Here is a 21,411-nt window from a genome sequence, read left to right as displayed (position 1 = left end):
TTCAGTAACCATTTGACAGGTAGTGCTTTGTTGTTGCTCATCAATCTGATAATTTTGTTATGAAATGTTTTTATGCTTTGTCCAAAATGTCACTGAGTACAGCATCAGATAAGATGTTTTTTTAGATGCTTCTCATAAAGAACTTGTGCAAAACTGCTTCAAGGAAAAGTGATTGTTTTACTCACAGATGGAAATTTCTTTAAATACTTGAGGGCTACAAGTAATAGAAAATTAGTCCCTGTAATTTTTATATTATCAGTAAATAGTCAAGAGCACTGGCTTGCTAATAAAGATGATTCAGAATATGTTTGCAACCTGCCCTTGTCGCCCCCTTTCCCCTTCCCCCCCTCCTGCCCACTTATTTAGCAATCTGCTTAGTGCAATCAGTGGAAAATCATTTTGTCTTAAATAATGTGTTTTTTCCTTCATTCGGGAAAAGTGGGAAAAAAGGAAGAGGGGAGGTGGAATTCAAATTTCAAGTACCAACTTATTCCCCACAGTATTCTGGATGTATAGGAGGGTTTTGGCAGACGTTCTGGCCACTTGATGTGCAGTATCCAGTTGTGTTTCTCTCCCAGCCTTCAGATTGCACCCCGTTACTGTAGGAAAAGCAAGTGGAAAGGATATGCATGTGTTGGGTACATAATCACAGCAATAAGAGATTGAAAAGATCTACAGGACTATTCTAGCTTCATTTCTGTCAATAAGGCGTTGTTTCCTATAATACAGCCTTAAATACTTACTTCATTAAAATTTTAGAACGCTCGACTCCAGAGTGAAACGCTTCTGTTCATTTTCTGCTTAAAAAATAATGTCTGTCTATTGAAATTGCACTGTTAAATTTAAAAATACCTTAACAGGCTGGTTTCTAATGAGCTGTTCTTTTCTGATAGCAGTGCACATTTTCTGTAGCAGTGGAACAATTCATAAATAGTTAACGAGAAGGATAACCATACTTGTGCACTTGAGTAACCGTCTTCATGGAGAGCTTCTCAATCGTGCCCACAGGTGCACGGCAGCTTTATTAGGAACAACATGTCAGATTTTGAAGAGGGATGGGAGTTACCTACAGGCTTTCCAATCTTATTCTGATGAAGTATAAATCTGGGGCTTATTTGCTTAAAACAGAAGTATCCAAAGTAATCCAGATTTCTGTAGGACATGATAACAAAATAAATGTGGTTTTAAGTTACTGTGTTAAAGCCTTTGATTTGTATGTTTATTTTGCCTTGTTTGTATTTCAGCTGTTCAGTTTATAGTTTATCCCGGTCATCTCTTCCACAGCATTGGAACCGAAATACATTTGTTGTGTTCTGTCAATTATGTGGTAGTGAATTGAATTACTCTGTTTTTAATTAAGACTCTTCAGGTTTAGTAAAGAAATAATGTGAAGTACAATAGCCTGATCCTTAATATTTTCTTGATCACAAGTCAAGCCTTCTGTGTAATTTATTAAAGTAGCATAATGTCCTTACATTTGAGGTTAGCATTTTGCAGGCTTTGCAGAGATTTTTATGCATAAGGGAAAGATGAAACTTCAAAAATATTATTTCAGCAATTTCATAATTTTGAATTGTGACCTCATGCTCTAAGAATAAGTGCAGCACATCACCATCAGCAGTTTATCAATATTCATTCATAAACTTCTTAGACTCTTTTCACATCATGATTTCTTTTTTCATGCAATCATAGTACCTTAAAGGTAGCTAGTGAATGCCTTGAGAAGGAACCGGCTGCCCAGAGCAGTTGTGGATGCCCCCTCCCTGGAGGTGTTCAAGATTGGATGGGGCCCTGGGCAGCCTGGTCTAGTATTAAGTGGGGAGGTTGGTGGCCCTGCATGTGGCAGGGGGATTGGAGATTCATGATCCTTGAGGTCCCTTCCAACCTGGGCCATTCTGTGATTCTCTGAGAAGCTGAGTCTCAGCCAATGCTATTATTTATTTGAGTAGATACGAACTAGTATCTACAGTATTTGTGATAGCTCTTTTTATTCTACACTTTCAGTGCGTTTTTATTTAATTGTTACAACCCCTCCTGCCACTTGGGATCAGCGGTTCTAGGAGTTGTCCCAAGTGGCTACAGGCAGCCCATGGGGCTGATGTTTGTGGGTGCATGGTAGGAGTTCGTCAGTTGTGCTTTGGCCGTGGCCACAATGAATGTGCTGTGACTGCAAGACCAGTTCATGCAGAAATGTAGGGGATGCGCAATCGGTTTAAACTGTCACTGATGGCAGGAAAAGGCACAAGAACTTACTCAGGCTTCTGTGACAGCTTAGTACAAGTCTGTCGCTTTAAATTCTGTGGTGGTGTTGCAGGAGTCCACAATCAAGATGGTGAAACATTGAGAGCCAACCACATGTAAATCCTAAATCATTAGCTTACGCATCTCTCCAGTTTATTGAAATGCCCATCTGGTATCTCTGCCCAAGCATTAAATGAAGTTCTCCAGCTGCCTACCCAAGAGCATCTGGCATGAAAACTTGTGTCTGTGCTGTAACTAGCACAGAGAGGGGCAGTAGGAACTCGTGATGCTTCTGCTGGAATGTTTAGGCAGAGAGCACTACCTGGCCTCTCAAAGGCACAGCTGCTTATGGTCACCAAGAAATTCAAGGATTCACACTTTCAACTCTACAAGAAGGTTACAGCTCACACTTTGGAAGTCATCTGTTGCTTTTTGAAGGGAAAAAGGAACTTCTACTTTTGGACACAGGGCCAGAAGACACAGTGGTTTGTTTTGCTTGACGAACAGTTAATGGAATCTTATGGCCAAGGAAATTTGAATGAAGGCCTGTGTATCATCTCTGTTAAATAAACCAAAGCCTGTAATACTATAATATTAAGGGTTTCTTTAAGCTTAAAACAAAACCTGAGCTGTTTGGGTAGACTCATGAATTGGCAGCTCTGGCAGGTGTTTTCAGTTGAGGGAGAACATCAGAGCTTTTGGTGGTCAGAAGGCCACAGAGCAGAGCTTCATCTCCACCCCGATCAGCCTTGGTATCACGTAGCCAGAGTTGCTTCATGGCATGTCTAGAGTCTGTGACGAGAAACTGCCTGTGATGCTGTGAGATTGGTGAAACTTTCATCTTTCAGCAATTTTTGCATCAAATCAAAGGTCTGATAACCTGCAACTTGCTTTCTACCAGGGCCTGCAAGTTGATTCCCCATTGTCTGAGAGCCAAGAGTGGATCCACTCCCCTCATCATTCTGCTAAGCTAAGCTGATTTTTCTGTAAGGAAAACTGAGGCTCTGCTTCAGCCTCTTTGAGGAAAACATGAATGTGAGCAGCACGAGCTTGCTGTTTGTAGATGATTTCTGCATGAAGTTGTCTGGATGCTGTGCTTGACAACTCAGTCATGAGAGGGGATAACAAAAGGCAGAGCAGCATTTCTGAGATTAAAGCAGTTTCTGAAATGAAAAAAAAAAAAATGCTGAACTTCAAACAAATGCTTGGTGTGAATTTACTTTTATTAACATTCTTCTGTGTGACTATGAAATTTGGGTAACAGCCTTGTTTCTTCCAAACACTACTCAGTTCCTCTTGGGCAGCCTTAGAGTGTTCTCTTGCTAGTATAAAAGGCCTAGAAAAGGTTTTAGGTATGGCATTCTTAAAGGTAAAAAAAATACTCAGGTTAGAAATGTAGTTTCTGTAGGTGCAAAAGCACTGATGCAGATTTTCACAGGGTGGACAGTGTGATGCCTAAAGCCACTTTGCATGGATTCATTTCCTGGTGCAAGCTCAAGAAATGCTGCAAGTGTGTCTTCAGTGATCATCCACATATGGAGTCTAAAACCACACGAAAGAAGACAGCTGTAGAAGGATCTGCTGTCTACTGTGGTGAAGTTTCGCAGATTCAATAGTCAGACTTATATAGGTATATGCAAAACCAAAATGAATTACCCAGGGAAAACAACCAAATAAAAAATAAGTGAAATCAGATGGGCTATCTGTAACTGTTAATGTGCTGCAAAAATGGGATTAACATCTTGCCAACTGAAGTCATAAAATGCTAACTCTTCCTACACTGAATAATATGACTTAATTTGTCATTGAAATGGGAACTCCTCTTGCCAGAGGTATGCAAAAGACTTTCTAAGATGTGTAAAAGTAATTGATAGTGACACTTCTAATGTACAGTGTGACTGGCCTGCTCTCTTGTGTACAACCATTTTAGAGGAAATAGCTAATTTGCTTTAGCTATTTTAATTTGAAATATATATTTGAAACAAAGCAGTGTTTGGCTTTGTACCTGATCCATTTGGACCACAGTCTTCTGCTGGCTTTGAAGAGAGGAGTATCAGTGCCTGCATGAACTGATCTAACTGATGTGAGGCTTGAGAGACTTCAGGCTTTGGGTCTCTGCCTGCATGGATGTGTGGAGGGTAGATGCTGCGGGGCTGTGTACTTCAATGGCAGAAATAACGCTTTTTGAATAAACGAGTATGTGTGAGGGACCAAAGCTTAAAAGGGATTATAGCTTTTTTGGCTCCTTTTTCTTGCAAGTTGTTGACCACAACAGTGGGTCCAGCACAACCTGAGGCAGAGGTTAGCTTCCTAAGGAAATCCAGTTTTATGTAACTGGGCTGTCTACACATTCACCACCTAAAAAGCTTTGATTGACATCCAAGTTAATCTAGATTTGACAGTGGATAGCTACTACCTGTTCCAGTTCGGGTGGTTATCTTTTATACCTTCCATTGCAGTAAGTGTCCAGTTAGAGTCCTTGCTAAAAAAAATAAAGAGAAAAAAGTACTATGTGCATTTTTCTCCTACTAAGCATTGCAGATACTAGACATGAAGGAGGAAGTTTTAGGAAACTGTTTCACTACTCACTGATTTCACAAATAACAGCTAATCTTTTGTTAAAAAAGCATAGTATAACCATTTTTATACACTTTGGAGCTTAGCGCTGACTATCTTTTGTGTATGTTAATTGGGAATATGGAAAGCAGATATGTAAGCAAGGAATCATTTTAAGTCTTGTAACGCTTTGCGAGCAGTGCAGAGCTGTGGGCTCTTGAACCAGGAACTGCATGGATGGGAACGGGGTGCAGAGGGATTGCAGTAGGGGATTCTGGGCTCCTTCAGCAACGTTATAAAGTTTTCCTGTATTGCTATTGCTGCTATGTTTGAAACTGTGAAGTTCTTTGTTGAGTTGTCTTCTTTCTTTCGTATGTGCTTATTCTGCACATTGTACACCTGTTCATAGCAGAAACTATTTCAGTGGCTGCAGGGGAAGGAGGAAAAAAAAAAAAAGATTGTTTGAGAACAGGCAGAAAATGCTTAATGAAGCAAAGAATGTGTGTCGTCAGGTTCTTTCTGCTTGGTTTTAATTGCGCTCTGTGTGGAACCTGTTGTGTCTATGTGATGCTGTAGTTCAACAATGAATTGAATACTGCAGTCCTTGCTATAGAGAATGGAAAGCCTGTGTCACATGTAGGCTCTGTGAGTAGGATCTGAGGGGTGATGGCTTAGGGAGTAATGCTGCTCCATCTGCTGTATACCTTGATTACTATGTAAATTCTGTAAATTCATGCATAAACACATGATTACAAGCACTCAACTGTCAGTTTGCCTCTACAGTAACGTGTTTCTGTACATAAACAGTTAAACATAGTTTTCTTGAGAAGGGAGTAATGGTGGTATTTTTAATTATTGTAGAAACTATAATTCCCACTGAAGTTAAATGTAAACTGCCTTCTGAAATCGAGACCTACTATGTACTGGTAGAGAGCTTTGGCAATATACAACAGAGGATTTAAGAAACAAACTGTGGTTGTGTTTGTTGCAGAGCATAACTTCCTTGGTCTCTGTTTTGTTTAACACTACCATTTTCTTTTAATCTTTGCTGTATGAGTTTCAGCTTTTCAGCCAGAGAGATAGGTCGGTACAGTGTTGCGTATCATTAGTATGGGAGCAGTAGAATGAATTTCAGTTGAATAAAAATGAATTCTTTGACTTGCAATTGGGAACATTTCTAGTTTGCCTTGACAATCCTGTCAAGACAAATTTGAACTTTGTCAGCATTTGCGATTGCTTGTGGGAGAATTACCAAAAGTCTTTGCTTTAGGTATCAGTCAGTGATTGCAACCCTCATCTGCTATTTGACCAAAATTTTCCATGGCACTCAGCAGGCTATTACTTGTCACTTTGACATATAATGGAGGGATATTTTAATTGATTTAAAGTAAAAACTACAGTTATTTAATACAGTGTAACTGTATTACATGTCAGCTCTTACTCTTGCTGTGAAAATGGGGAATTGAAAGCACTTCTACTGGGGAATATTTTAAAACTACGTTTGGAATTGATTATTTTTTTTTCTGCTGCCTCTACTATCAATAGAATTCTTACTCAGTTTAATGGGAACAGAGATTTCCTGTTGTGTAATTATTGAGGATTTTAAAAGGATTCTTGAAAGTTAGCTGTGTACTTAGTAACTGTAACCTGTATCTTCCAATATCGAGTAGTACTTCTACTCAGAAGTCTGAGCTCTGATGTCGCTTCTTGACGTGAGCCATTCCCGTGTCTAAAAAAGTTACAAGTCCATATGAATCCAAGGTATGTAAAGTTAAAAACTGAATCACTGTAAGGCTGTACTGCATGAGCATAGTTTGTGCATTTACAGGCAGGTTACATGCATGCTGGAATATGATGTCAGGTGCTTTAGCTATACTGTTGTCCCAGATGTCTTTCCAGCTGGTGATGGTGTTAAGTTTAAAGCATCTTTTTCTCTACATCCATTTCAAAACAAGCTCTTCTGCAAGTGAGCACAGTGAAGAGTGGATGGTCCTAGAAAGATGAGTGGCTCACAGCTTCTCTTTCTCTTGAAGTTGTCCAACTTACCTTTTGGAGTTGGGAAGAAGAAAGGAAAGAAGCTGACAGGTGTGAGTCCCCTAGATGCCTGCCTTGTATTCCCTACGATGCAGGCATGCTCTTCTCCCCATAATGATTGTACTTTCCTCCAAATTCTTTGCACTGTCAAAAGTTAGCAAAAGCCTGCAGAAGTGTCAAGGGGAGAATAGTAAAGGAGGCAGAAGGCGAAATCACCCTGGCTTTTTCACGTTTACGTAGCAAGAGAAGATGCTTTATTGCGGTTACAGGACTAGGAAGGTAGAAACTACCCCTACAGCTGTGTCGTTTCCTAACTGCAAGCCATTGCATTTCTTTTATCAAATAAGAATTACATGCATTCAAGCGTTGAACAGCTTGAATTTCTTAAAATAGAAAAATAATTTGATAAAATGAAGCCTTCATTATTTCAAACAGTGTTTTTAGATATGGCAGAATCTATTTCAAAATAATATGACTTAAAGCACCTGTTAATCAGAGACGGTGGTAAAGTTGGAGTTCTGCTTTTACTGTAATGCCTGAAGCAGGTGCCATGCTGGCTGCTTCCAGTAAAACATAAAGCATCGAGCAGAACCGTATTGAGGATTATTACCTTTCAATTAGTAAGATTGTCTTCAGAGGGCTTTATCTTTTCCCAGCCTTCCTTTGACAAATCCACATAGGGCACGTGAAGGCCGGTCATGTCAGGATCTCCTCTGGTATGGTTTTGGGCTTCAGTCCTTTTACTTGGTTCTGTGTGTTAATTCATACTAAACAGTGCTGTGAGCTGCCTGGTGCCTTTCATTTCCCCTAGGTCGTGTTATAAAATTTAGATTACCGTGCAAGATTTCGTACCTCTGTTTTCTGTTCCTGTGTGGAATTACACTATAACGCACACAGGCACTGAATGCCAATACGCTTTTGACATACATACTAATTTTGTCTTGTTGGATGTGGGGGCAAAAGGGAGTTGAAAGGGCAAAATCCTCCCACCCCCCATTAACGTCTTTCAGCTCGTGTAATAATTATACATGTTGCCTTTAGAAGCCTGCAGAATTGCTCTTATGAGTAAAGGTCTGCCATACTGGGGCTTTTATTTGACAAGTTGGAAAATAGCCTTTGTTCCCATGGTAACCCTTTTTGTGCTTTGGTGCATTTTTTCCCTATGGCTTCATGGTTGCTCTGGAGGTTTTTCTCTTGTGGTATTTTAATCCCCATTAGTCTGGGATGGCAGTTCAGTTTACTTTTTGCTATTCTGAAGTATTTTAATTTTTCTCTTTTATTTCAATATGGAACTCTTTTATAAACTTTATTTTTATTGTCTGACTAGGGCATTAATGCTGTGGTGACTCTCTCAATAAATGTAGTGTGCACTTAGAAGGTAAAGCACGTAGCTTCTAATAGGAAAGTTGATCTGATTGGACCACGCTGTTTTTGTTTTAGACTAATTTTTCTGATAAAATTTTTTAGGACTTGTGTTCTTTTAGGAGTTGCAGTGCCAAGCCCTTGGCAGGCACATCAGTCAGATTTCTGGCTTGGCGACAGAATGACATTTCTTTAGGTTGAAAATGGTCAGTACTTTGCTCTTTAATGCCATTTCAGATTGCTTTAATAAGGATTTCATTTAATAAGGTTTCCAGGCCAAGGAAAGCGTTTGTGGGAATTGCTTGGTTAGACTCTGAAGGAAGGATATGCAAAAAAAGAAGTGAGCTTCATTTTGTAAATGGGAGACTTCATGAAGAGGGAGATATTCTTGTTACTGGTAGCATCTCCTTGCATTGGACTTGTAAGAGTACTCTCCATTCCTTTTTTTGTCTTAAGAGTCCTCAGTAGAAGAGCATAACTGTCATGTCTTACCAGTAATGCCTTACAGCAATGTTCTTCCATCGGTGTGACCAAGAGCAGGAGGAACTCCCTCAAATCATTGCATTTTGTGCAGTTCACAAACTGTTGAACCAAGAAGGCAGCAGAGCCTCACTAAGTAAACACTACTGTGCTCTCCTACAGCAGTGATCAGGATGCATAATGAGCTGAAATATTTTTTTCAGTGGTGCTAGGCAAAATGGGCTTTTCAAAGCTGCCCTTTTCTCTTTAGTCACAACAGGTAAGCTGGTGGAGGCAAAGAGAGAGTTAAATATCCCCTGCTTGCTCCCTCCTCCACCCTTCTCCCCCTAGATTTGCAATAATTAACTAGATTATGTTCCAGATAAAGTATTTCTGCCTTATCTTTCCATACAGCACATTGCAATTTATTATCAACAGAAAAATAACCAACACTGCATGCATTTAAACTGCACTAATTCTATAAGTGGGCCTAATATGATAAGTTAGAGCAAATGTGTTGCTAAGCTTACTGTTGCTCTGTGAGTTCCAAAGCTCTTAGTAGTAAACTTCCTACATACATCAACCATTCATTTTCAACTGATAACTATATTTATATACTAAAAAAACTGCAGAACTAGTGAATCTTATTTCTCTTTGGGACATAAGATTTTGTTACACTACGGCAGTAGCTGAGGAGAAGTGCCTTTCAGAAGACTATATGCAGGACGTTATGCTTCTCTGGGTTAGTGGGCTGGAAGCACATTTATTCCCCTAGGAGATAAGCGCTACCAGTTTCAGGCCATCATAACACACCTTTATTGATGGTTTAGTTTTTATTTTTGTGTAGACAATGGATAACTTTAAGGTAAAAATGTGATAGCAGACTGTAGCCGCTACCAAAAGATTCTGGTGGAGAAGGTCAAGGAAAAGTCAAGGCTTACAGCTGGATTCGGGAAAATGCTGGGTTCTGCTATCAACGTCCACTAAGGGAAATGGAAGCTGAAGGAGCTTAGTATACTTGCTTCGTTCTGTAAAATCAACACATACCTTAAGGTTAAAATAAATACAGGAACCTATTTACTGGTGGCTACAGCAAAGACAGCCCATCAGCTTCTGTCTTCAGAATAAATATTGCAATTTAAATGTTTCTTTTTAAATAATAAGTAACTTTTCTTAGACTTGGGGAGCTTGAGGGCGGAGCCTTTTCTTCTATCACTGTACATCAGAGCTCACTTCTTAGCGTAATTAATATCCAGGTATAAAAGTGCTGTATATGATCCTTAAGCATTGCTAAATAAAGTAACTTGATGTGAAAGCTGCAGCTGCTGAGGAAAGAAACCATATGATCTCATAGATCTTTCTTAACAGCATGTGCTTTTCCTCTACGTTTTTCTCTACGTGTTTCATCATAGTAAGTGTTTAAAGTGGGGAATAAAAAGTATAAATGCTGGCTTAATTTTTGTTTAAATGTATACTTTGGTATTAGTGCTGCAGTATTTGAATTTAAGCAGTTGAAAATTGAAATTGTGGAGAGAAAGGAGATTGAAACTAACTGTTAAATTAAGTGTAGCATAACAGCTACTGCATTTGTCTGCTGAAGGTATTTTTAAAAATGTTTCTTAAAAAGACATCTTCCGGTCCATGGGTGACAAAATGCATTTATTTTGGTAAGATACTGATTACTTTTTTTTATTTATAGCAAACAGCAAAGGATAGCATGAGTTCTTCATCATTAACTAAACCAAAGCAAATGTGCATAAATGATAATCCATACAAAAGCTCAAGATTCTGAATTCTGGGATGTTTCTGCAGTAACAGATTTATGGGACTAGAAGGTACTAGATTACACGTTGTTGTTTTTTTTTTCCTTAATTGCATTTCCTGAATACTTCACTGGAGTGGAGAAATATTTCTGTTATGTTCTGTTATTCTAGTAAAGAGAAAACATTTAAAGAAAAGTCTTTCCCTAGCTGCTCACATTACTTACAGACTGATAGAGTACTTCACATGGCAGAATAAGCATACACCGGCTCAGATACTAAGTTGGTGCCTGTGTCATCCCTCAAATACACTAAAATACAGTTAGCTTTCCTAAAATATTTAGATCTCTGATTCTTAAAGGATATTTGTTTTTGTTTTTAAAAGCTAAGGCTTTAAGCTTAATTTTAAGCCTTTAGGTGTTGGGGTTGGTAGAGGTCATAGTCCAGGTCCGATTGTTTTAGTCAAGGAAACATAGCCGCTTCTGTTATGTCTGTCTTCATCTTTGTAGGAGTGGGATAAAACCCCAGGAAACTCAGTCAACAGAATGTGCTGCTAGGTTATTTGGCAATTCGTGTGCCCCTGTGCCAAGCGTTAGAGGGTAAATGTTGCTCTGAGTCTTGTTTCTGAGGCTTTTTTTTGATACGGTTTCAGCATTGCTTCTTTAACTCTGCATTCAGGAGTCTCATGTGACTGCCTTCCCCTCCTAAAATCCAATCACTTCATCTCTCTACCTTTTCACATCTCTATGCCTTCTTGGTCTGCTGACAAGAAGATTGGTTTATGTAGTCTGACATTTAAGAAATACCATTTTCCAGTCTGCTAATCTGCTTTATGCGTGTAGTTAGAGTAGAGAACCAGAGTACAGTCCTGCAGTGAAACTTTTTAAGAAAGTTGGGCTGCACGAGGCAGAACTTACATGAGTAAGACCTCAGCATTGACAATAAAACTAGCGGCGTGGAGCGAGATCAGGGAAATGGTACATGCCACTGCTGGAGGTCATGACAGTTTGTGCATCTTGTGGCAGCTCCTGGTTATTCTTCCTCCCACGTTTTCAGCAAACCAAATAAACCCTGTTGCCAATCTCAACTTTTTACCTTTACTTTTTCATAATGTATTTATTGAGGAAACCAGATTCCTTCTGATTTTTTTACAATGGGGAAACTTCTGCATGAAAAAGTCAATTATTTGGAATTTAAAGAGGACTCATCCAGCTCTCATATTAATGAAAGTATTTAGAACGAACAACTTTAGGATTCATATGTGCCTTGTGCTTCTTTGAAGTGTGTTGTTTTATCATCAGAAAGGTGCTCCTGTATGACATCTGGTTTGAGAAGCATAATAACCTATGTAATCAGCTTTTAAAACGCTGGATTATCTGTGGGTTTATTGACTCTTCTTTACAAAATCTGTTATTTCTAATTAATTCTCCATATAACTATTACTAAAAGCAACTTATGGAAGCACAAATGAATTTGATGGCAATGGCTGGTCAAGGTCAGTATTTAACTGCCAACATTTGCACTGTTGAGGTTAATAAATCAGGCTTATTCCTCATCACACACCCTACAATGTGACAAATGTGAGTGGAGCCATCTAAGCGACAATTTTACAAATCATTTAGAAGATACATTTGACATTGTTAAACTGCTCCATGCTGCCCCTGGCTGTAATGTTGCTGTGATAAAATATGTATGCTGTGTTAGATCATTTCTCTTTGCATCCTGTAGTATGGATGTTTTCTTGTTTATTTATTTTTCTTTACATTGGAAATGTGACAGAGGCATGAAAATGATAACCTTTAATAAGACTGAAAACCACTGGCTTATAAAAGCAATGATGAGTAGCCAATCTCTGTGGCATCTCATCCTGTCTTTCTTGTACTTTCAGTTAGAAGGTTGAAAGTAGATTGCTGTCCACAGAAAAATTCCAGGTCAGTATTTAACCCACTGTCCAAAACTTTAAAAAAAAACAAAAACAAAAAACCTGTGGATAACAGAGCAATACTTGTTGCTCTAGTTTGGACTTTTGCAAATGTGTAAAAGCAGTGTTTTCACTTGTACTAAGCATTTTAAGACTCTATCCTGCTGCTGTGGCCTATGGATATTGTTAGGTTTAGGGTGTCTTTGAAATAGATGTTTGGCACTGAGCGAATTGCTGTCCAAGGAGTCAGGTTTTATGTGGTCTGAATTTATAGCATCTTTTCTTATTGGGACCAACTGTTGTAATGTTTTAAACAAGAGAATAGTATACTACCAGAGTGATCGGAAGTTTAACTAAGCTTTTGATATGGTGCTACGAATCAGACTGAGTACACTAAAAAAAAAATTCGAACTGAATTAATTTGTGTATTTGGTATAATCAAAATTTAGATTTTATTGTTATTCCCAGTAACAGTATTTTTCCCAAATACCAATTTAGGTTAGGATTATTTAATAAAAATTTATGGGATGTTTCAGTGGCAAAAATAATGAAAAGGGAAGTGTTTAACTGAAAACAACACGCATGAAAGAAGCTTTTTCAAAGAGGGGAGTATTTTACTGTAGTGTTTCTGCCTATACGTATAGGTTATGTAATTATACTGATGAAGTAACTAGTTGGTTTACTGCAAGTAATGAATAGATCAAGTGTGTTTGTGTCATACAAGCTGGATATCTGGTCTCGAATTGAGGACAGAGAAGTTTGTTCACCAAACTGGCCTTGATACAAATCTTATTCACCATGGTCAAGTTTCTAAGAAAGGAATGACGGTGTGAATGTAAAAAAGATTTATGAAGAAAAGATGTAGCCATCCATTCATCCCTTGCAGAGAGCAGAATTCCCATGGAGGGAATGGATTAATTTGAAGCTTAGCAATATGATTTGAGCATATTTTTGGAACTTGGCGTTTTATTATTTGCAGGTGTGGACGAGCACCACTATAACTCCTGTATGAAGTAACATAACAGCATTTTAAATTAGAAAGTACTTTAGTGTAGCGTAGGTGAAAGAGAACATAGGTCATCTTAAAACCAAACAAGCAAAACATTAAAAGGCAATCACAGCTTAAACTGACACAAATTGGAGGAGATTTAAGTACCAACAGCTAATATCAGCGTTTCTTTGGAGCAGAGTATTTGAGAATTGCTCCATGTTGGATACCGTTATTAAAAAATGAAAATATCTCATTTATGTTTTAACCTGTTCCACTTTTAATCTGATTAAAAGGATGTATGGGAATTAATTAAATTTTATTCCAGAATGTTACGCTTCCACCTGTGCTGCTATGGCTGAATAGCTGAATACATGCTTTGCATTCAAGCTCTACGTTTGCCATTTAGCTCTGTTCAAGCCCTTTATCTTGATAAGCACTGTATAAAATATGCTAAAGATAACAGTTTAGGTGGGCATTTAATAGTAGTTATGGATCAAACAGTGTCTCAATGTGTCGTTACCGGCTTTTTTTTTAACCCACTAATTCATGTAAGTGGAATTTTAAAGGGTAGTTAATATCTAAAAAAGGCTCTCCCACCTTCTGCAAATGCTGCATGACAATTTATTTTCAACTAAAAAGAGCATATCTCTGTGTATGTACACAGCCGTGTCTGTATGTACACACTGCTGTGAGATCCTCCATTTCAGCACAGTAAGAGTTCTCTACCAGAATTACCTTTTTAGATATTAAAAAAGTACAGTGACCTTTCTCAGTGTAGAAAGACTATGCACTACAGTAGTCGTACAGTAGGAGAATTTCTGTGTCTTGTGAAGAAATGGGGACATGCGGCACCGAAATTACAAATGCCCTGAGACATTTTTGGTGGTGTGTCAGAACTGAAATGTTTCCTTTTTCAGACAAAATACTGCAGTTTGCAGTGAGAAAGCAAAACATGAATTTTCAACTCGGTAATTTTTCAGGTTGCTGACATTTTCTCTAGAAAGCAGACACCTTCTGAAGAAATTGTTTAATGAGAAGCTTTGATTTTTTTTTTTTTAATTTTTTTTTTTTCTACACTACGTCTGCAATGTGATGCAGGGAAAAAGAGGTTTCTACCCTAGTCACATTCATTTCCTGAACAAATTGAAGTGCAGAGCTGAAATGCAGTGCTGAATAGCAGCATAGTCTTGGTAAATCCCAAAGTAGCTGCCTTACAGCTCTGCTCACCCAGTGTGCATATCCGTGCCTGTCTGTGACTTGAGCAAATCAAACTTTCTGACTTAGGTCTGGGGAGGCTTTCTTTTGTCTCACTGGCAGATGAGCTAATGCCATCACCCAGCAATTATCAAGCAGTGTTATGTTATGTAATGAAAGTATAAATAGCACAGGGAATAAAACTATTAAATCTAACAGACTAGCGAGTAGACAAGAACAGGAATATTATTGGGAACATTTTTGGTTAACATCTGAACGTTACCACTTAAAAAGATGTTTAGTTTGAATGTTGCAGCGAAGCTGCAGGCAAGGGGACTCGTGGTCCTTGATCTGGAGTGACATTCCTGCCATGCCCCTGGATAAATCATTTGTCCTCTGTGTACCTCTTTAAAGGAAGATACAGACTGCAAAAGGCAAGGAGTGCATCCTTGGAATTTCTTAATCAGCTGCTTATCTTACATTTGAATTAAGCGTACCTGTGAACTTTGTTGCCCAATACCTGACTGACAAATAGCTTCTGATTTGTATTTTGAACTATCAGACTGTTTCACCACCGCTGTAAAGTTTTCCAGGGTTGTTTTTGTAGTTGCTTGACAGGATTCAGAGAGATAAGGTGTGAAGACATGCAAGTGATCATGTTTACTGGAGAAGGGAGACAGTATCAAGGGGAAGATTGTCCCCGGTCCTTTGCAGGTGTGGGTGGGATCCAAAGCTCTCTCCTCCTGTGCTATCTGACGCGTTTCACTGAACGTGCCAATTATACATCAGGGTGGCATTTCCAGTTCCCCAGGGAAGAAGGGAGGGAGGAGACTCTCTGCGTTATGAAATGGGGTTGGTTTTTGAAGAGCACTGTCTTTTAGAGCTGTCAATAGAAAATACTAATTAAAGAGATATTCTGAAAGTCACGGTTCAAAAAAAAAAAAACAAAACCAAAAACCTAAAACAACAACAACAGCAACAAAAAAACAGCAACATAAAATACCCTATGTTTTAAGTTGAGGTTGAGTTTGCAAGATGCATCAACCTGCAAAACTTCAGAATGTTTTCTAAAATATTAGGGCTGCTCTCCTGGCACTTACTGTAATATAAAAGAATATTCTACATTTGCTGAATGCAAAAAGGCTTCAAATTCACTATTCTTGGAAGCAAGCTGTTCAATTACAGAAATTATAGAAACATTATAGAAAATTACGGTAAAGTTATAAACTCAAGGGCCACTCTAGTGATAGGCGGGCCCATGAATAAGGGAAGAGAAGTTACCACTGTGCTGTATGGTTTCATGAAATGGTCTTAGCAGCTTTATTACAGGTGTACTTTGCCTGTAAGGGCTTGAGACAAAAATAAAAAAATTAAAAAAAATCAGAAAAATCCAGGGAATTTATAGTTTTCTGGACACTGCCAGAGTGGTTTGTTTGTTTATTTTCAGTTTTAGTCATCTGCTACCAATAAATTCCTCTGCCCTTGTGGTAATTTCTCGCATTAACATTGATACATTATAAGTGTTTTAAAGAGGACAATAAAATATTTCTTCTACTAATTAAAGCAACATATATGTTGAACAAGGCAATGCCAGAAAGAGTAGTGGTTTCCTAATTGTTAGGTGCCTTGAGCAATATACCTGTTATAAATTCTTAATTGAACTTTGTGTTGTGGCCAGTGTGATTTGAAATATTCATAACTTTTGTTTTGCTTTGTTTTTCTCTAGCTCTTCATTGAGAAGTGTATCATCTGGTTCTTCGAGGCCTTCCAAAGTGTGTTTGGTATGTGGAGATGAGGCATCTGGATGTCATTACGGGGTAGTTACATGTGGCAGCTGTAAAGTTTTCTTCAAGAGAGCAGTAGAAGGTAAGAATACAAAACAAAGAAAAAATATCAGCGAAAAAGACAAGGTGGAATTTGTGCATTTTTTTAAAAAATGTAGTAATAGGTACATGCACACATGTTTGTCATCTGTTTTCTCCTGTTGGTAAAGTTCTGTTAATCTAGGAAAAAAAAGTGAAAACATCTTTGTTGAATGGCTTCCAATTACGCATTATAAAATTTAAGTGGAAGGTTCTAGGTTGTCATTCTTATTGGAACCTTTTCTTTTTTTAAAAAGAATGCACTGCTGTACCTTATGCTACTACTGAATTAGACTTCAGCTCCTCCAGCTTTCCAAGATGCTGTTAGTAATTTCAATTGGATGTGAATACAGTTGTTGTAAGCATAGTGCTGCTTCTGTACTGGAGGTTGAGTAAGGTTGTCTCATCATTTTGACATCTTATATGACAGTACAACTTACTTAGGTCAGTTGTCTGCTTTGCAGCTACCTTCAGGTCTTTGGGCACAGTAGTGCGTCATCTGTATTTTAGCGAAAGAAAAATGGCTTTACAGTACTGTGAAAGATTGATGAGGGTGCATAAATTGATCACTGTGCATTTCTTTGGTATTGTAATGCTCTTTTTCTTCATTAAAGACTAGGATTTTCATACGGTCTGTGTTTTGATAGCTTTGCCATCATAAGAGTGCTCAACTGACATTTCCTTATTTTATACTGTTTATGGTATAGCTCATCTTTCCTGTATATCTTGCTAGAAAGAAGTTAGTATCATTCAGATTGCTGCAGGATCTTTGGTAGGTGCTGCGTCTCAGTGGCTTGGGTTGTTAGGGTATGTTTGATCTTGAAAGACTTAGTAAGCAACTGCCTCAAGTGACATGAAGTAAGTTTTTAGTACCTGATTCATGGCATGCAAAATAAATCATTACCAGTGGGGTGTTCTTATAACCACTGATGAAACAAGCTGCATTTACTTACTGATTTATTTTGGTAAAGAAAAACTTGGAAGAAAATAATCCCTTAAACGGGTGTCCAGTTTGTACCCTGAGAAGAGTGAGGCAGTGTGTTATGTGATTAATATCTCCTGTGGCCACTCAGTCTGCTACTGGTGGCTATAAAGATATAGCTTCTCAAGTTGACCTTGAGAGCTTGTGCATCATTGAAGTCAATACCTCATGTAATATCTCTGTATCAATCTGTTTATCTGTCTATCATCAAAAACTGCCAATTTAATTGAATTAAGCTTCCCAAAGCTGTAACAACCTGGAAAAGATTTCCTCACTTCTGCTAAGTTCTTCTCTTATTGTTGTGCAGTAGTTGCCTTCATTCCCCGACTTTGAGGTTTCAGCTCCTTTTTGTAGCACTTCAGTACACCCCCCCATATACTTCCACATAACATCACGCATAGACATTTGTACATCCAAGTCTGAGCTGGCCTTGTTGATGAAATCTAAACCATGAGGGCTTTTTGTTGTTACTCTTGAGGTGGCGGTGGCCTTTTTTAGCATGTGCACACATCTACTGTGTGAACTGGTAGCACCTCTTATTATCTTCCTTCTCCTTCCCCACCTTCCAAGAGAACTTTTTTCCTTGTCTTAAGTCATTGTAATTTATAGGTACTGTGTATCTGCATTTACCATATCTTCACTTTTGATGTCTTTTCTGTCATAATTAGATCCTGTTTCACAGAAATTTATGAAAAATTATGGAGGATTTCCTTTAGGAGTCAACAAAGCAGCAAGCTTTCATCTTCAAGATGAAAAAGCCAAGATTATTAGGAAGTAATCGATCTGGAAACAGGCATAAAACATATTTAAAAAATGTAGTTACCAGTAATAACTGAAAGTTTGCCAATTACGCAAAAAGAGCTTAAAAAAAAAAGACCACAGGGTTGTTCTGAACAGTAAAGATGGTGGTTTTTGAATTAGCATAAGAACTATTTTTAGAGTGATTACATTAACATACGGGTTCTTACATGTGGTGTCAGAACATTGTCTAGGCTCCTGCTTGGTATGCACATGATTGTGAGCTCTTGCTGCTACCAGTAATGTTATGCAAACAGTGAAAGTTTGGCTTGTGCTTTATTTGTTTATATAAAAGTGCATAGTACAGTAATAGCCAGAGTAGGTCGTAGCAAAAAACATAGTATGTATTTTGGCTGTAAACATCCTGAAACTATCCGTGCGAGTACAAATTTGTGTGGGTAGGTTTGTAGCAAAGCAAATGGTTGGTAGTCATCCTAAATTCTTTGGTTGAGTGCACAACCAATGAAATCACTCATCTTGAGGGTTCTTATTACAATTGAAGTATTTATGATAATTTCTTTGTTGTATCAGATGTTTGTGAGAATAATTTCAAAACGGTGTTAATTCAGTGCACAGTATAATTCAAGGTGAAAACACTACCTGAAGAATAGATCTTGGGCATATCTATCTCAGCTCTGGGCTACAAGTGTATTCTTTACTTAAGTGTCTGTATCCTTGCCTTAATTACAAAGAAAACAGTAATGCTCCCATTGTGAACATAGAAACAATTTTGGGAGGGGATTTACAAATACAGTGGCTAATTTATTTGAGTAAAAATGAATTGTTCTTCTCTAAGAGATTTAACAGGAGAGATCCCTTAAGTTTCATTCATCATTTCCCTAAAATCATACTAAAACTTTTGAGTACTTTTCTACAAATTTTACATTCATATGTGTGTACAAACAGGCATTTTTTTTTCTAATTATCTAGATTTGATCTAAAAGTTGCATTCAAATGATATAGTGGGTTGGAAATTATGGCGGTGACCAACTGGTGTTCAAATGGAAGAACAAGCTGGGAGACAAAAAGTGTCAAAAAGAAGTATGGAAACAGAAGGAACCTTTGGAGAAAGTGGTTGTGGAAAACCATCCAGTTTTTCTGGTCTCAGCTGGAATTGCTAGAGTGTTTTGAGTTTGCTTTGAACAGCTCTTGTGTACCAATTGCTTTGTGCTCTGTGGAAATACTATGAAAGAGAGGGGTTGTGACAGAAAAAAAGGATAATCAAAACAAAAACAACTGCCTTGAAATAAAAAACAAGGAAGTCCACAGCAACAAAGAGACTAGAGCTCACATTTCCAGTTGTAGTTCTGGTAGTCACATTCCCAGTGGGTCTTATTTGGGAAGAAGAAAATGCTCAATCGATGTAAGAGAAGAAAATCTGTAGACAAAAAAATAAAAAAAAGGATTGTTGATTAAGATTCCAAATATCAGATGGAATTCATTAGGGGGACGTAAATTATGGAAGAACAAACTTTTGGTATCACTTAGTGATGACTTTTTTTTACTGACTGACTTGATGAACAGGAGCCTGGTACGAAGAAATGTGACTGTGTCATTAACATAAATTTGATCTGCTTTACATATAGTAAAACCCCTTACTTGTAATAAAAATACTGATAAGTTGTGTTGTTGTGAAAGTTGAGACATTTGTACTTACAGTACATTTTTATATATGGGGTAACTATATAGTATGATTTTCTACATTAAAGATATGGGCTATCATAATTATTTAAGCTTGAATTTATATTCATTATTGGAGTTATTTGCTGAATATATACTCTACTGTGAGGGAGCCTAAAGCACCTGGCGGTCTTCTCTTCTAATTTTCCACTGAACCAGCTTTCTCTAAGGAGAGTAAAAGGCTTGATGTCAGAAATCACAGCTGCTCACGCGATTTTCAGTCTTCATTTGTTCAAGTTCCAGACAAGTATGAGGTAATCTGTCCTAAATCAAAATTATATTTCTTCTTAAGTTGCTAAGGTTAATCTTTCATTCTTCTTTTGGCTTGGATATAAGAAAAAAGGAAGGCATTTTTCATCTCCTAATAGTGATGAAGGCTACAGCAAAGAAGGACTGCTCTCTTCCAGTTACTTTGCATATTTGCTATGAGACTTTTGGCTATTTAAAATAAAGTGGAAAAATTAACAAATAATAAGCTTGTCTTTTTTTAAAATACAGTGATATGATCCTCAGTCGTTTTCAGATTTTCTTGTCCAGCAGGTTTGCCTTAGAGCTAGTTCTGCTGTTTGAGGTCAGAAAAGTAGATCTCTTCCCACCTCAGAGGGAGAAACGTTATCATGGCTACAGAATTTTCTAGGATTCCATTTGTTTTTCACTTGATCACTTATCATTTGTCTATTTAAAGGAAGGAGAAAATTGGCTAAAGGAATTTTTTTCAAGTCTAATCTGATGCTATCTTATTTGAATGCCAGCTGACTGTAGTGAGCACTGCCTCAGCAAGCAGTGTAGCAACTCAGAGACCCTCCCTTCATCCTGTATTTGAACAGCAGGTTAGGCAAGACTTTGTTTCCACAGGGGGAAGGATGAAATTTTGTATGCAGCAGTCTGTAAAGACTGCACAGCTGTGGAAACTGAGATCGCCTCAAAGCTAGAGTTTACGGAAAAGAAGTAGTATTCATCTCCCTTTGTGCCAAGCTGCTTTGAAAGTCCAGTCCAAAATGATGGGGGCCACAGGATCCAAGGTGCAGCCCAGTGGTCCCCTGGGGTAGCTCTGAGTGCTGTAGCATTTACTGAGTCTGGTCTTTTCTGCTACAAGCACTGTGATCCAGCAGCTTATACAGACTCAGCTGTGAACAGCCTAAAAATTCAGTGGTAGATTATTTTTGTTCTTTGGCAAGCGAAGGTACTGTGCAGCCATTTAGCAGTGGGTCAGATGTGTAATATCCCAAGGATTTTTATATATGTATATTTTTGTTTGTTTGGGGAATACTCCATAGTTTCTGTTTCCAGAAGGTCACACTAGAAAGAAAGTGATAGATTATGGTAAATACGTTTTTTACAAAAACAGGTAGTCTTTCTTTGGTTCTTCCATTCACTGTGCATGAAAGAACTTCCCAAAGCTCAATGTTTCCAAGTAGAAGACCCTGAACACACTCTGTGCATCTTCTAAAATTTCTGATTTGAATCAAGGTGGAAAAAATGTCACAGAATCAAAGAATTGCCAGGATTGGAAGGGATCTCAAGGATCATGAATCTCCAACCCCCCTGCTACATGCAGGGCCACCAACCTC

The 21,411-nt window shown here is 38.1% G+C and overlaps 1 protein-coding gene across 1 annotated transcript in view; it reads left to right on the top strand.

Annotated features, from left to right (window-relative positions):
- Nucleotides 1-21,411, top strand: part of NR3C2 (nuclear receptor subfamily 3 group C member 2) — a 197,018-nt gene that overhangs the window by 93,640 nt on the left and 81,967 nt on the right. The window contains exon 2 of the mRNA XM_010709546.3: nt 16,245-16,384. Coding sequence (XP_010707848.1) covers nt 16,245-16,384 — 140 coding nt within the window. The remainder of the gene's footprint in view (nt 1-16,244; nt 16,385-21,411) is intronic.

This window comes from Meleagris gallopavo, chromosome 4, assembly GCF_000146605.3.
Source record: "Meleagris gallopavo isolate NT-WF06-2002-E0010 breed Aviagen turkey brand Nicholas breeding stock chromosome 4, Turkey_5.1, whole genome shotgun sequence".
In the NCBI taxonomy this organism is placed as follows: Eukaryota; Metazoa; Chordata; class Aves; order Galliformes; family Phasianidae; genus Meleagris; species Meleagris gallopavo.
The sequence above is the reverse complement of the archived record's forward strand: the minus strand, read 5'-3'. Positions and strand labels throughout refer to the sequence as shown.